Source organism: Monodelphis domestica, chromosome 2 (genome assembly GCF_027887165.1).
Source record: "Monodelphis domestica isolate mMonDom1 chromosome 2, mMonDom1.pri, whole genome shotgun sequence".
Classification (NCBI taxonomy): Eukaryota; Metazoa; Chordata; class Mammalia; order Didelphimorphia; family Didelphidae; genus Monodelphis; species Monodelphis domestica.
The window spans coordinates 68,639,888-68,654,818 of NC_077228.1; the positions used below are offsets into that span (position 1 = coordinate 68,639,888).

At 36.9% G+C, this 14,931-nt stretch overlaps 1 protein-coding gene across 5 annotated transcripts in view; it reads right to left on the reverse strand.

Annotated features, from left to right (window-relative positions):
- Positions 1-398: 398 nt before the first annotated feature.
- The window catches only part of ANKRD45 (ankyrin repeat domain 45), a 111,149-nt gene continuing 96,616 nt past the window's right edge, over positions 399-14,931 (reverse strand). For all 5 annotated transcript variants that reach the window (XM_007480800.3, XM_007480798.3, XM_056815563.1 and 2 more), the window contains exons 4-6: positions 11,984-12,078; positions 8,009-8,147; positions 399-3,121 (exon numbers count right to left, since the gene is read on the reverse strand). In XM_007480800.3, coding sequence (XP_007480862.2) covers positions 3,099-3,121; positions 8,009-8,147; positions 11,984-12,078 — 257 coding nt within the window. In that variant the 3' untranslated portion in view covers positions 399-3,098. The remainder of the gene's footprint in view (positions 3,122-8,008; positions 8,148-11,983; positions 12,079-14,931) is intronic.

Consider the following 14,931-nt stretch of genomic DNA (forward strand, 5'->3'; position numbering starts at 1 on the left):
ATACCAGCATTTCCATGCAAATGCAGGCAAGACCTTTACTCACCTGTCTCTTCCCAGACATCTTTTCTTCTGCTTCATTTCTTTATGAACAAGTGGGGGGAAAAAAATCAAAATTTGGATTTGGGGACCTACTTATCTCTCCTGATCTGAGTCTTGGAGAGCAAAATTCTCTACCACTTCACACTGCTCAACTAACCACTGTGGGGGTTCACTCGAATCTGAGGACTGAATTGCTGACTTGGGGGCAGGGGCAGCATAGAGCAGACCCCGCTACAGTGATTTCCAGGTGTGAAAAGCTTTTTAAAAACTCCTAGCTGTTGCTCACCAATTGTAGAAAGGAAAATTCTTTGTTTGGGCTTTTACCCTTATTAACAAGGCAAAATTCAGGACAAGGAGAATTTAAGGAATTGATTTATTTTAAGTTGTAACACATGGACTAGCGGATCCCTGGAGATCAAGAAATGGCTTCAACATGAGCTAGCTTTTATCAATAACTTTCATAATGAGATAAAGACAAATTGGGCTAGTTCCCATCAGTAAAGGGTTTAGTTGGGTTCTTATATCCTGGTTCCTCTCGAAGACAGCAAGTACATGATAATTTGCAGGTAATACAAAAAGCTGTAGTCTTGGTGTTGGTTTTCTCCAACAGAGCCTTCCCCAACACAGATTGACAAGTAGGACTAGGAACAATGGGACATTGAGTCAAAATAACTTGGATAGTATATTGTTCTTAGGGTTTTATTTTGCTATGCATCAGTTCATGTCTTTCAGGAATTTTATATTTGTTGCTAGATTTATACCATCATAAAAATTGACATGAATAAGTGGGTGTATGAGGACTTTCTTTTTGTCTTTAGCCTCCTTAGGATATGTCTGCATAGTACTGTAAACTGTATATTTTATCTTGTGGCTTCTGTTAATACTACATGGAGGATGCTGACAATGGGGGCAGAGGGATTTATTTGTATCCTATTTTAAACTTTTTTTCTTTTGGACCTTTTGAATCATTCTGGAATTGGCATTTGAATTATTATTTATAATGGCTCCACAGAACTTGTCTTACTTTCTTTTCCACTGAGGATTATTTTTCAGTTTTGTTTTTGTTTCAAAGGTCCCTCTTTTTCTTTTAAAATTAATTTATTTTATTCTGAACTTTTAAAATACTCCCCAAATATAAGCATTCCCATATATTCCTTCCCAACTTTCTCTGTCAATCATCTTATCACCTGTCTTTTTCTGATTGCATCAGAAAGATCTTCATGTTAAGGATCCACAAATTTAGCCCTGCCTCCAGTCAACTATTCAACATTTATCCTGTCCACGCTATTAAGCCTAGGTGATTTCAGAGATCACCTTGCATTAGGGTATGGGGTGACTAGATCTGAATTGGTATCCTTCTCTTCTCTTGCCACAGATGATCTCTGCATTGCTAAGTTTCATCTCATACACATAGCTGTTTCTTCACTCTCGTTATGGAGGGAGGCAAGGACAGTGCCCCTCATCTCATTAAGGGGTAGCTGTAGGGGGATCAGACCGGGCTGTGAGAAAGGACTGGCAGAAGCCACCAAAGTCAGACCTTGAAATGGATATCTAGATGATGAAAAAGGTTGTGTTAGTGCAGAGGTAAGGGAGTGAGTTCTTCCTTTAGTACCCTACTGTTGTTTCAGTGGGCATTATGCTGCAGGGAGATGTTTCTCATCTTTTGATGCCAGATTCTGATTGAAGTGCTAAGATTGGGAGTAAATGCTGAGAACTAGCTTACTCTACCACTGTCCTAGTTCTATATCCTTTTTGTGCCTTTTTGAAGGTTAAAAAAAAAAGTTAAGGAAAACTAATGACAATGACCTTATCTAAAAGTTCACACATTTGACTTCTATAGCAACTCAATTTTTTTAGTTAAGAGAAATTTATTTTTTCTGGCATCCCCTCCCCACCTCATTGAAAAGGGGTCGAAAAAGTATTGCAATAAATCTGTATAGTCAAGTAAATAAACTCCCTCGATGGATGGCTGCATGTAAAAATGTCTCATTATGATTCCCAAATCCACCAGCTTTCTGTAATGGATAGCATGTTTTCATCATTGGCCCTTGGGAATCATTAATGGTCACTGTATTAATGATAGTTCTTCCTACAATGACTATACTGCCAAAAAAAACCCCCAAAACTTTGAAAGCTGTAATAATTATTCTGGATCTGCAAACTTCATTCATCATCAGGTTATAAAAATCCCCCAATTCTTTATTTTCATAATACTTTTAGGACAATCAGTTCTCTTATGAAGCTTTCTACTGTCTGTTCTAAGGTGTCGATTTTCCTTTCATTCTGTACTTATTTCATTTCCTCCAGGTACTCCTACAATCCCTGCAACTAGGACATTTTTTCTCCAAGGATTTACCTGGACTTAATGTGGGGTTGCTATCGTCTTAGGGGTTTACTCCAGGCATCTTGCTGAACTTCATGGCTTTGCAGGTATAAGGGAATATTGGAGGGGATTATTGAGGCAAGTGGGTCAACGTGAGAAGCACTATCTTTACAGCCCCTGGATCGTGCCCTTATGTATAAATGCTCTGTTGTTCCCTGTGGTGACTCTTGACTGGAGTGGATAGTTGAAATCTGGAAATCTTGTTTTATGTGTTCCTAGGAGTGAAGTCTTGGAAACACTACTTGTCTCATTTGACAACATTCGTGTTAGGGAAAGCAGATAGACACAAAGGAAAATGGCCAATGACCTAATAACTGCATTCAGATTTTGCTGCTTACTTCATGTCTGATGCTTCCAATTGAGACTTTCCCCTTTCTCTTGAGGGCAAGTGGCCTTGGAAACATTTAAATACAAGATCTCTGCTACTGGAGAATAAAAAACCTGATGTGGCTGTATTGATTTGATATGGATGCAAACCCAAGAAGTCTGTACTATCAACATACTACCAGGATATAAGAAAGGAGCTAGAATTGTACTTCACATTTAAAAAATAACACTACAGTCTTAACTTCCATTAGGACTTGAAGGTCTTCTTTTGGAATCTTAAGAGAAAACGCTTTGAAAATGTATTTATGAATGTGCATATATAAATACATATATCCATGAGAAGGCAGAATCATTTGGTGCTTTTCGCTGGACCTAGAAGTAAGCAGATTTAACATATTTAATTGATTTACAATGTTAAATTAACTAAGTTCAAGAAATAATATCCAAAGGGGAAAAAGTCAGATATCCTAACTATTGTCAGCTATTAGTTAAACAAAAAGGTTGTAACTGTATGTGTGACCCTCTAAGAATATTTCTTTTTTACCTTAAAATCTGAGACCTCATTTGCTTATGTAATTCTTATGTCAATTGGGTCCTGACCATCCAACCTTATGGATATGGATACAATTTTGGGAAGATCTAACGAGATCTCTCTGGCCCATGCTCTCATGGAGGGAAACTCTGGGAATAGAAGTTTTTGGTCTCTCTTACACACACATAAAAAAATCTTTGACTAGTTCCCCTACCCAGAGAAACTCTAAGAAAATTGATATTTCAATGATTTTACTTTCCCAAAAAGAGCCCTTGACTCTCTTACGAGCACTCAGACTAACAGGACGTTAAATGTAGGGCAGGTTTTATTTAACCTGATTAATAGACAACTGAGAAAGTCCTTCCTTCTTCTCAGAGGGTCTCATAGAGTCATTCTGTTTTATAGCACTCTCCTATGTGGCTTGGGCTTGTTAGGGAGTCAATAAATCCTCCCCTGCCAATAGAGCTCAGGGTTTTTTTCAGACAGGGAAATAACAGGGTTGCTACAAAGTCAGCTTTCCACTTGGATCTACACAGTTTGCATGATTCAAAGGACCAGCAAAGGGCAAAGTTTTGAATTGTTCCTTTGCATTAGGCTTCTCTTCTTTCTTGATCCTCGGTTCATAGAGTTCCTCGGTGGTCAAAAACTTCTTCTATGGCTCCTTATACTGATGCCCTGCCTTGAGGTTCTATCCCCCTTGCCTCTTTGTTTTGTCAAAGTTTCATCTCCTTTGCCACTCTTGCCTAGTGTCACTCTTGTTTATTTTTCTTGGGGCTACATAAATGTAGGAGCTTCCCTGCTTCTCTCTCCCTGTGTCTCATCACTTTCTCTAGTCTATGACTCTAGTAATAAGGAGATGATGGTCCATGATATGTGGACTAGGAAGGAGCAGAGGAATATACAAGGAGAGAATAAATAGGTGCCTCTGCATGGCAGAACATAGAGTATTTTTTGAATAGCTATAATTATTAGGAAGTTCTTCCTAACATCAAGCTTAAATTTGTGTCTTTGTAATTCTCATTATAGCTCCTGGTTCTGTCCACTGGGGACAAAAGAACAATTCTAATCTTTCTTCCACATAAAAGTCCTTTGAAAATGTGAAAATAACTATCATGTCTCTCCTTTGTCTCATCTTCTCCAGGTTAAAAGTCTCTAGTTCCTTCAGCTGATCCTCAAAGGACTTGAACACAATGTCTTTTAACATCCTAGCTGCCCTCCTATGGATGCCTCTGTTTGGACAAAAATGCCAAAGGTGAGCTGAACAAATAAAAGTCCAAAGATAAGATCACATCATACCTAAAAGCTATGCCTCTAAGAAACAGCATGGCATGATGGATAACAAGCTGGTATCATTGCCAGGGAGACCTGGGTTCAAGTGCTATCACTATCAGACATTGGTTGTGTAACCCTGGGCAAGTCATTCTCAGTGCCTGAGGTGAGTCTCCAAGACTATGTTGTAGAGGTTCTGCCTTGGATTGGTAGATGTTCTTCAGTCCATATCCCTACACCTCTCTATAAGGTAGCTAAAGGTAGCATCAGTTGTTTTTTTTCTGTCCTAACACAGTACTGACTTGTACTGAGCTATAATCTGCTAATCATCCCTGATGCTTTTCACACAAACTTTTGTCTAAATGTGCCCAGATCCCACTCCCACAGCCATTCAATACTCAGGAAACAGAAGACTTTTACTCCTCTCTATTGAATTTTATCATACAGACTTCAACTCAATGCTCTACCCCTTCCAAAATCTTTTCTGGATCCCAACTCTGTCATCTAGTGTGCTAGCTATTTCTCATAGTTTTATGTTACCTGCAAATTGGGTAAACACTTCATTTATACCTGTACCCAGGTCACTGATAAAAAGATATTGAATAGGAATAGCCACCACAGATTCCTAGGTCACACCACTGGAGACCTCTAGTCAAGCTGAAATTGAATCATTAATGACTATTCATTCTCAAGTCCTCATCTTTTCCACAGGAATAATAGGAGAAATGTTATTAAATGCTTTGGAAAAATTAAGGAAAACTATACATATATATATACTTATGATATTGCATGAATAAAAGTAAATGAAATGTCATCCAGTTTGAAGATGACCCAAAGATATTGGGCAAATATATTCTTACCAACCTGTTAAGTGTGCTCCATCCCTGACCAAGAGCCTAGAGTTTCATTATTTTTAAGCTGTGGTCAGAAATCCAACTCATTCTCATCAATCCCCTCCTGAATCAATTTTTCTTCTATGCATCCTTTCCCTTCAACAGGCAACAATAAGAAAACACAATCTATATCCCCTGCAGTTTTCAGTTTCTTGCCTAAGACATTATAATCTTTGACACTATATTCTAGGTTCCTTCTAGCAATATCCTTGTACCCAAATGAATTACCAGAAGTGAAGAGTACTTATTTGTTTAGACAACACCTGGAACAGTCTCTGTTAAGTCTTGGATACATCCCCTGGGAGGACAAAACACCCCTTTTTTTGCTGCCACGAAGCCAACAAACTCCTGGCAAAAAAGTCATCAACCAATAGCATTATTCTCTTTTTCTTTTGATCTTTCCTAGATAATCTTGTTTCTGTGGCTCTAATCTATTATATTTCTATGTGGACAAATGATTGCTTACCCATCAGATTTTCTAGCACCCTACTCTTCAGAAAGAATCTTAAATTTGTTTTATAGCTCCTAGTTGTACATCTGTCCTTTCCTTCTCTTCCTTCTCCATGGGACATTTTTCCTGAAAAGACTCACATGTCTCCTCTATCACTTCAATCAAGTAATAATAATTTATTGTGCCAGGTACTATCATAACATTCTTCCCTCCCTCCATGGTAGCCCTATTTCCGTGTTTTTATTTTTAGGAATATTTCATTCTTCCTATTAGTCTAGAATGTGCTCCTTGTATCCTTTCTCTATTAGGAAGAAAACACATATAACTTTGGAACATACATAAGTCAATTGGATAGAAATATAAACATAATAGATTAAGTGCAAATCTGTGCAAAACTATCCCTGTTTTTGATAGTGAGATATTCAGCCTTGTTTTTAGCCACCCTTGGGTGCTTACACTTCATCTTTATAGCCTAATATTGGCTTTTAACCAAACAATCAGACTCAACTTACTTTCCTTTGCCTCTACAATTTTTAGTCATATCCTACTTCCTTTCCCTTTTTGCATTAACTTTTTATTTCTATGACTTATCTTCCCCTGCCAAATAACTTCTCTATCTTCTTTGAGTTCTTCTATTTAGCTCCTTCATCCTTTTATTTTTTCAAATCCATCTTCATTTTGAGCCCTTCTCTTTCTACTACTTTCTACTACTCTACTACTACTACTACTACTACTCTTTCTACTCCCTTTTACCTTATTCTCAAGTTGTATCAAATTTCTCCCTTTTGAATTTAGGATCTGGCCTTTTTCACAAGTCCAAATTCTTCAAACATCCTTGAAATTTGTTCCTCCTTATTCAGCATAAGTCCTTGTCTCCTTTCACACTCTTCTTGCCACATTTTCCCATAGGAACCAGAAGTAGGATCTAGGTGAAATTGCTTTATTCTCAATTTTTGCTCTCCAAATTCAATCTCTGACCTTTGCAAGTCCAAATTGTTCTTCTACACCTCCTTCATATCTTTTTCCTCATCCTTTACCCGTCTGCCAGTCTTCCTGCACAAATTTCTTCAGGTGTTTGAACATTTCTTTCTTGTATTTTATCAATGAATGTATATACCAATTTCCCACTCTGGATCAAGTCATAATGAATAGGAGTAAGCTCGAGGTCAACTCACAGTGAGGTAGTCATTTAATTCCTACCTTCCTCAGTATATGGACAGTGTTGCTTTCCACTCATGTCAGCCTCTCCAATTCAGCCATCTGAGATTTGGAGAAGCACACCAACTGGCTTTCAATTTTTCCCCCCATCTGCTATCTTCCTCATAGTCATGTGGGTCAAATTATGCAAATAAGCCTGAGATGTTTCTTCAAAGATCTCCAAAAGGGGAAAAGTAGGGGGCAGATCTTGTGTCTGAGCAGAGGGGGTCAAAAGATACAAAAGAAGAACAAGAATAATCCCCTATCAGTGTCAATCAGGATCAAAGTACTTTAGAACCAACAGGATGTTATAGGTCATTTTGGCCAATGTCTTCCCTTTATATACAAGCACACAAAAGCTCAGAAAGGCTAAATGATGTGTTCAATATCACAAAGTGAGCTAATCAAAGCTCCTAGTTTAAGGGGGGGGGGGAAGCTCCCTGATTAGAATTCAGAGATAGGTCTACCCCAATAGTAATGTAATATAGATAGATACATATAGGTGATATTTCTACCATAATATATTATATAATATATATATATATGATATGCATATACATATATAAAACACTCTCAAATGACTGGCTATTCTAAGATTTTCCAGGTCAATGAGCTGTGTTAATGGTTTAAAAAAAATCATCCACATTCACATCCACTGTGAAATTATGTCAATGTAATAACATTCATCTTAGTGAAAGCAGTAATCGAAGGGCTCTTTGATAAGCTGATATAATTTATAATAGAGAACTACAACTGTTTTTAAACTAATAGATAAATCAATAATTGTAAGAGCAAGAAGCATCTATGATTATAATGGGTAGAAAAAAATTAGGAAATTAGATATCTTGATATTTCCCCCCTAATTTTCATCATTTGTGACATTTTCCCATTAAATAGTTTTAGTGTTCAATACTCACGTGATGTGGATATTTTCACAAAAATAGGATTCACAATGTCTTCCAGTTGCTGCTTTTGCTCCTCAAGTTCTTCTACAGTTGGAGTTGGATGGAGGTCAAGCCACTCCAATTTGGAACGACAGGTACTGTTGAGTAAGTTCTAAAGGGGACATGGGGATTTTTAATTCTATGTATTTGCTAAAAGGTCAACAGCTCAAACTCTCATTGTAAATGACCCCAAGAAATCTCCAAATAGTTTTGCCAGAGATATTTATTCTCATGAATGAACCAGTCCCTCTCATAACTTGAAGTAGGAGTGACCTATGCCAACTCAGGGGACCATGATAATGACAATTGATATTTATATTGTTCTTTAAGGCTTGTAAAATACTTTATATTATCTCTTTTGATCCTCACAACAACCTTATGCTATATATTCTATTGTTATGCCATTTTATAGATTCTCTCTTACAGAAATGAGAGGAAAATTATATAGATGAGGAAAAACTTTAGAGAAGTAGTGATTTGGGGTGACTCACCAATAGTCATTTATATAAGTATAAGGGGTAGAATTTATATGCAGGTGTCTCTTTGAAATACAGATCTATTTGCATAGGTGGGAAAAGGGGGATAATAGAATAAAATATTAAAGCCCTGCCTTCTCTTTCTTGCATATCATCACCATTATACCCTGAGTTCCTTGATTCTCCTCTCTTCACAAAAATACTATGCCAAGCCCAAATAAACCATTAAGTAAATCAATCAAGTCACACAATCCCCATTCAATGTCAATTACAAAATGCCTTTATTTTATTCCTTTATTTATTAATTCATTCATTCACTTATTTTTTTATTTTTAAAAACAGAAGATCAATAAGGACTAGGCAATTGGTTTTAAGTGAATTGCCCAGGGTCACACAACTAGAAAATGTCTGAGACCAAATCTGAATGTAGATCCTTCTGTTTCCAAGTCTGGTGTTCTATCCACTGTGCTACCTAGTTTTCCCTTCTTATATTATTCTTTAATAATGTGAGAACAAGTCTTGCCCAACAAGTAAAACATCCAAATTAAGTGAGAAACGTCCTAGAACATCTCCAAGTGACTCGAATAAAGAAATTTCGTCCTACCTCACAGATCTTCTAGAAAAAAAATTAAAATAATTTTGAATATAGGTTATTAAAGCATCTGTCAGAGATTTGGGTTCTAGCAAGTAGCAAATAAGAAAAGGGTATTCCAGCTAAATCCTATGAGCAGGTGTTTCCTACTGAAAAAACACTTAAGATTTGATCTTGGTCTCCTTCCCTTCCTTTCTTCTCCCCCACCTTCCCACCGTGGCAAGAGAAGAGTCTTTCCATCTTCAGATGTCCTGAGAGACTCTCAGCTTCCCACTGGCCTCCTAGAACAACTGAGAGCAAGGACTATATCAGGAGCCAAGGAAAGATTAGCCTAAGATTCTGTTCTACCAAGAGCCCAACAACAACAACAATAAAAAAAACTGTATCTAAAAGGGAATATTTTGAGGATTCCAGGAAAAGAACTTCTAGGATCTGAGTTATAACTGCGTCATCTATGCTCTCTAAGTCTGAGCCCTCTTTCCTCTTGACTCTATATATATTTGTGGCAGAGAGAATGTATCATAGTCATTTGGAGGGGTGTTTTAGATAAACTTTTATTACTGTTTCACTTCGATAAGTGTGCTTTCCTAAAAGCCACTTAAGTCTATTTGACAGATAATAATGACAGCAAACCTGTGGGAACTTGTCATCCATATAGGATTAGAAAAAGAAAACCTCTAACACAAGGAGTAAGGGTATTCCTTGTGAGTGTAAACATGTCAAAATTCAAATCCTTAAGTATGGGTGTAGACATTCCTGTTTTTGTTATACTAAGTAGGGTGGAGTAATCTAAAGTCCACAGTTTGTTGATTTGAATTTTGACATTCTCTCTCAAATAAATAATACAGGGGCAGCCAGGTTGCTCAGAGTGGATTGAGAGCCAGGCAGAGAGACAGGAAATCTTGGCTTCAAATTTGGTCTCGGATACTTTCTAGCTGTGTGACCATGGGTAAGTCACTTAACCCCCATTTTCTAATTCTTATGGCTCTTCTGCCTTGGAACTAATACACCATATTGATTCTAAGTCACACGGTAAGAGTTTAAAGATAAATAAATAACATATTCCCAGTTTACAGGAACTGGAAAGGAAATAGAACAGACAGTATCAGTGGGTGTTTTTTTTTTTTAATTAAATTACATGTGGAGAAAAAAAAAAAGCTGTAATCTGTGCTTTTCCAGAGGGGGAAATTTAAAGTCATGTGTAGATGAATTCTTCCCTATTCAATGTCCATTTTTATTTCACAGTCCTGGGTGTTTGGGGCAGAGGAGGGAGAGGAGAAGGGAACTTGTAATTTTAAGAAAATATTTGTGATGGAATAGTTTTGATGTTTAAGATAAGGACATATATGAAAAGTCATTGTTGCATGGTAAGAGATGTGTAATTAGAATTTTGTACCCCAGGACTTCATTTCCCAGAATCCTACTTTCATCCTCACGTTATGTTCTTACATTTTGGAGCTAAGTTTCTGTAAGCCTGCCCTCTCTGGCTCTCTTCTCCCACTATCAGGGTCCCAGAAACTTGTCTTTACTCAGGCTTTATCTATTTCCTCTACTTCAAGTGATTATTAATAAATCTTATAAACCATAATACTTGGAATTATTGGGTATTAATTTTAATCTTACACTGGAAAAAAGAACCATACAGAATACAATTTTACCTTATCCTCCCATTACAAAGCCAATGGCGCAAAATGTAGTTCTTTTATTAAAAAACATGGCCATCATATAGAGGAGTTAAAGAAGGTATTTTCTGGTTAGAATTATCCATTGTAAAGAATCTGCTAAAACTAGGCTCACAAAATACTCTTATCTATGGGCTATCAAGCATGGAGAAGTTTCATTTTACATTGCAAATGTTTATAGTGTTTCCTCACTCAGACTTGGTAAACACCATTTGAAGAGGACTATCACAATTTAGAGGGGTCTGCTTCAGGTTTCTCTTTATCATAGGAAGTATAAAATTCCTAAGGAAAGACCTGGAAAATTATGCAGAGAAATTCATAATTTGAAGTCCTAAACATGCATTGTTGGCAAGCAGAGTATGTGTCTCAGGAACATTAAAATCTATCGTTTCATACAGGATTTTTTGGTTTGTTCTTGATATTTGGCACATTTCTGAGTCACCATATGTGTATATTGATTCTAGGGAGCCTTTCTACCTCATTAAAGGTTGTCATGAGTGTCATAGTTAGAGAGGTTGAGGATCAGAACCTACCTGAAAAACAGAAGAATGGAGATAGAAGATAAAAACAGGATGGTGATGTCAAAAATATAGACCATTCAGATTCAGGAGCCTTAGATAAAATCCCTATTCTCTTACTTAATACTTATGTTATTAATTAAACATTTTAAATTAATTAATAAAGCAAAATTAATTAAAGTGCAGGGCCTGGCACATAGGAGGTACTTAATAAATGTTTAATGATTGATTGATTATGTGAACTACTCTTCTGTTTATTAGCTTTCCTCTTCTGTTAGTGGGAACATAAGAATATATAATCTGTACTATCTATTTTATAAAACTAGCTCATAGATTAAATAAGATATAAAGTGGTATCACTTTATCAGTGGAAATGACAATAAAGAATAGGTATGACCATCTCCTTTGTTATTGCACCCACAGGATGCTTCCATCTGGCTTTGACTGAAGCTTCCATATCTGTTGTCCTCCCCATTGGACTGTAAGCTCCTTGAAAGCAAGAACTGACTTCCTTTTTAATTTATTCTCTCTATGCTTAGTATAAATCTTGGCTTAATAAATTCTTCATTTATTTGTTCATTCATAAAGTAATTCATGAAAACCATAAAAGTCTATATACTTGTTGACAAATCAGGATCCGAGAACATGGAAGTTCTCTGAATAAAAGCCAGGTAAAATACCTTGTCTTCCCTGTTCAACTTTCCTGGTCCCTTTTCTGGATCTAAAATGATTCCCTGGACCTTTGCAATGGCCTTTTTCAAAGCCAGACGAGCAGCTGAAAAAAAACAAAACAAAACAAATTAAAAGTATACTTTTTTAATATCCTGCCAAAGATCTATCCAACACCTTACCATAGGTTATAAATCCAAGGTTCTACAACTGGTGTATACATGATCTTATTCTTCTTGGAATTTCAATAAAGACATTTCTAGATCAAAAAGTGCTTATTTATTCAACTTAATGCCTCAAATGTATATTGTCTCCCATGCTTAAATGCTAGGTCCTACAGATGCAGGATTGAAATAAGATATATACCTTGTCCCCAAAAAGTAAACTATCTCATGGAGTCCCTATCATGTGCCCGTCTAGTGGCAAAGGCAGCTAGATGAGTGCCCAGTGGATAAAGTAGTGGTGCTGGAGTCAGGGAGACCTGACTTCAAACTTAGCCTCAGACACTTATTAGCTATGTGATCCTGGATAAGTCACCAAACCCTGTTTAGCTCCATTTCCTCATCTATAAAATGAAGTGCAGAAGGAATGGCAAACCACCCCAATATCTTTGCCAAGAAAACCCCAAGTGGGGTCACAAAGTATCAGACACAACTAAAATGACTGAAAAACAACAAATTTTTCCTTCATATAAACAGCCATTTTAAGTACTTGAAAATAGCTACCAAGGCTCCTCTGAGTCTTCACTAAGCTATACAAATCAATTTTTTTTTAAAAACCTTACCTTCTATTTTAGAATCAATACTGTGTATTGGTTCCAAGGCAGAAAGGCTTTAAAGGCTAGGCAATTAGGTTAAACAATTTGCCTAGAGTCACACAGCTTAGAAGCATCTGAGGCCAAATTTGAACCCAGAACTTCCCAATTCTAGGCCTGGCTCTCAATCCACTGAGTCACCTAGCTAACCCACACAAGCCAAATTTCATCAAGCAGTCATCATCTTCCATGGGCTAAAGGCACTAAACCATCCTGATTACTCTGCTTTGGACATCCTCCAGATTATCAATGTCTATCTTAAAGTGTAGTTACTGGAAATGAACACAATTTTCCAAAGGAGGCCTTGAGAAAAAGAGTATGGTGGAATTATCTCCTTTCTGTTCCTGGATGTTATGCCTTCACTAATGCAATCCAGAAGCATATTGACTTTTTTTGGGCTACAATTCCATACTGCTGCTCATATTGGTATTGTAATACAATGAAATTCCAAATTTTTTTTTCAAAACAGTTGCTATCTATTGTAAAGATAATTTTAGGGTTGTGACTTAAAATCTAAATTAATTGGTCACCAGGGGAAAAATCCCAAATAAAATACCCAACTCAGTCTGGAAATTTATGGTAATTTTAATTAATATAGAGGGAAGGATTTAAGGAGAAAGAGGGAAGAGGGTATAGAATTTCTCCCTCCTGGACTGTGCCAGGGGGAGTTCAAGATTTCCACCACTAGGTCTCTGAAGGAGATCAGAGGTTTCTAAGAGGATAAGTTTGGAAAGGAAAGGAGAAAAAACTCAGCCAGAAACTCACCACCGAACCGGACAATAGCTGTAGCCACACCAAGATGCCAAAAGGCCCAGCACACTGTCACCAGCCAACTCTCCACCGCCAAAGGTCCCAGAGAGAGGAAGTGATGCAAAATATATAGACCTTTTACTCTTGTGTCCCCTCCTCTCAATTTTCACATCTACCAATCACATCAGAGGCTTTTTCTCTAGGACTGCCCATTCTTTAGTTCTCATCTTCTTTGATTAGATTATATTTTTTGAGTTACTTAACACTTCTTTGTTAAGTTCACCTTTTGTTAGTTAACCTTTTTGTGATTAATTTAACCTTTAGAGTTACTTAACACATTTTGTATTAAGATCTAAAAATAGACTTAGCTTAAAGTTCTAGTTTCACTATAAAGTAAGAACTAAGTACCTTCATTGTTCAATCAGGAGATTACAACTTTATCTTCACCATAAAGTAAGATCTAAGTAGGGTGGAGTAATTTAAAGTTCACACTATCTATGCCTCTTTGATCATATATTTGTGAAGTTTTTTCTTTTAAACACAACAGTAAGACTTTAATCCCTACTCAGTTTCATTTTATTAGATTATGACCAATGCTCTTGTCTGTCAAGATGCTTTTGGAAGTTGATTCTGTCATCCATATGATACTTTTGTGTCATCTCTCCCAATTTTACATCACTGACAAAGGTGATGAGCACATAATCTCAGTCTTTATCCCAGTCATTGATCAAATATATCAAACATCACAGAGCCAACCACAATTTCTTTAAGTATTCCACTGAAGAGAATGTAAAGAGATCTTTCTCTAAATGTGTATGAGGAGGAGGAGGAAAAGAAGGTAGAGTCAAGATGGCAGAGTAAAAGCAGGGACTTACCTGCACTGTCCCAATTCCCTTTCAAAGAACTTTAAAATAATGCCTCAAATAAAACTCTGGAGCATCAAACAATGAAAGGGTCCAAATGAAACAATTTTCTATCCCAAGACTAAGAAAACCCCAAGTGGGGTCACAAAGTGTCAGACACAACTAAAATGACTGAAAAACAACAAACTAGAAAGTGGGCAAGAAAGTTCTGTCTCATTAGGGTGGTGGTCAGGCACAAAGTGCAATGCATTGCTGGCTTCCTCTGGCAAGCCAATACCTGGGGGCAGGTGGAGAGGGCACCTGTATTAGCACTGGAAGCTTCAGAAATTCTCAGTCCAGAGTGTCAAATAGCTGCTCAGAAGTATATTATAGGGGTGCAGAATTCCTATAAAAGCAGAAAGCCTACTAAAGAAAATAATTCCTTAAAATTAAAATTGGGCAAATGGAAGCTAACGACTCTGTAAGACATCAAGAAACAATAAGATCAAATCATAAGAATGAAAAAATGGAAGAAAATGTGAAATAACGCATT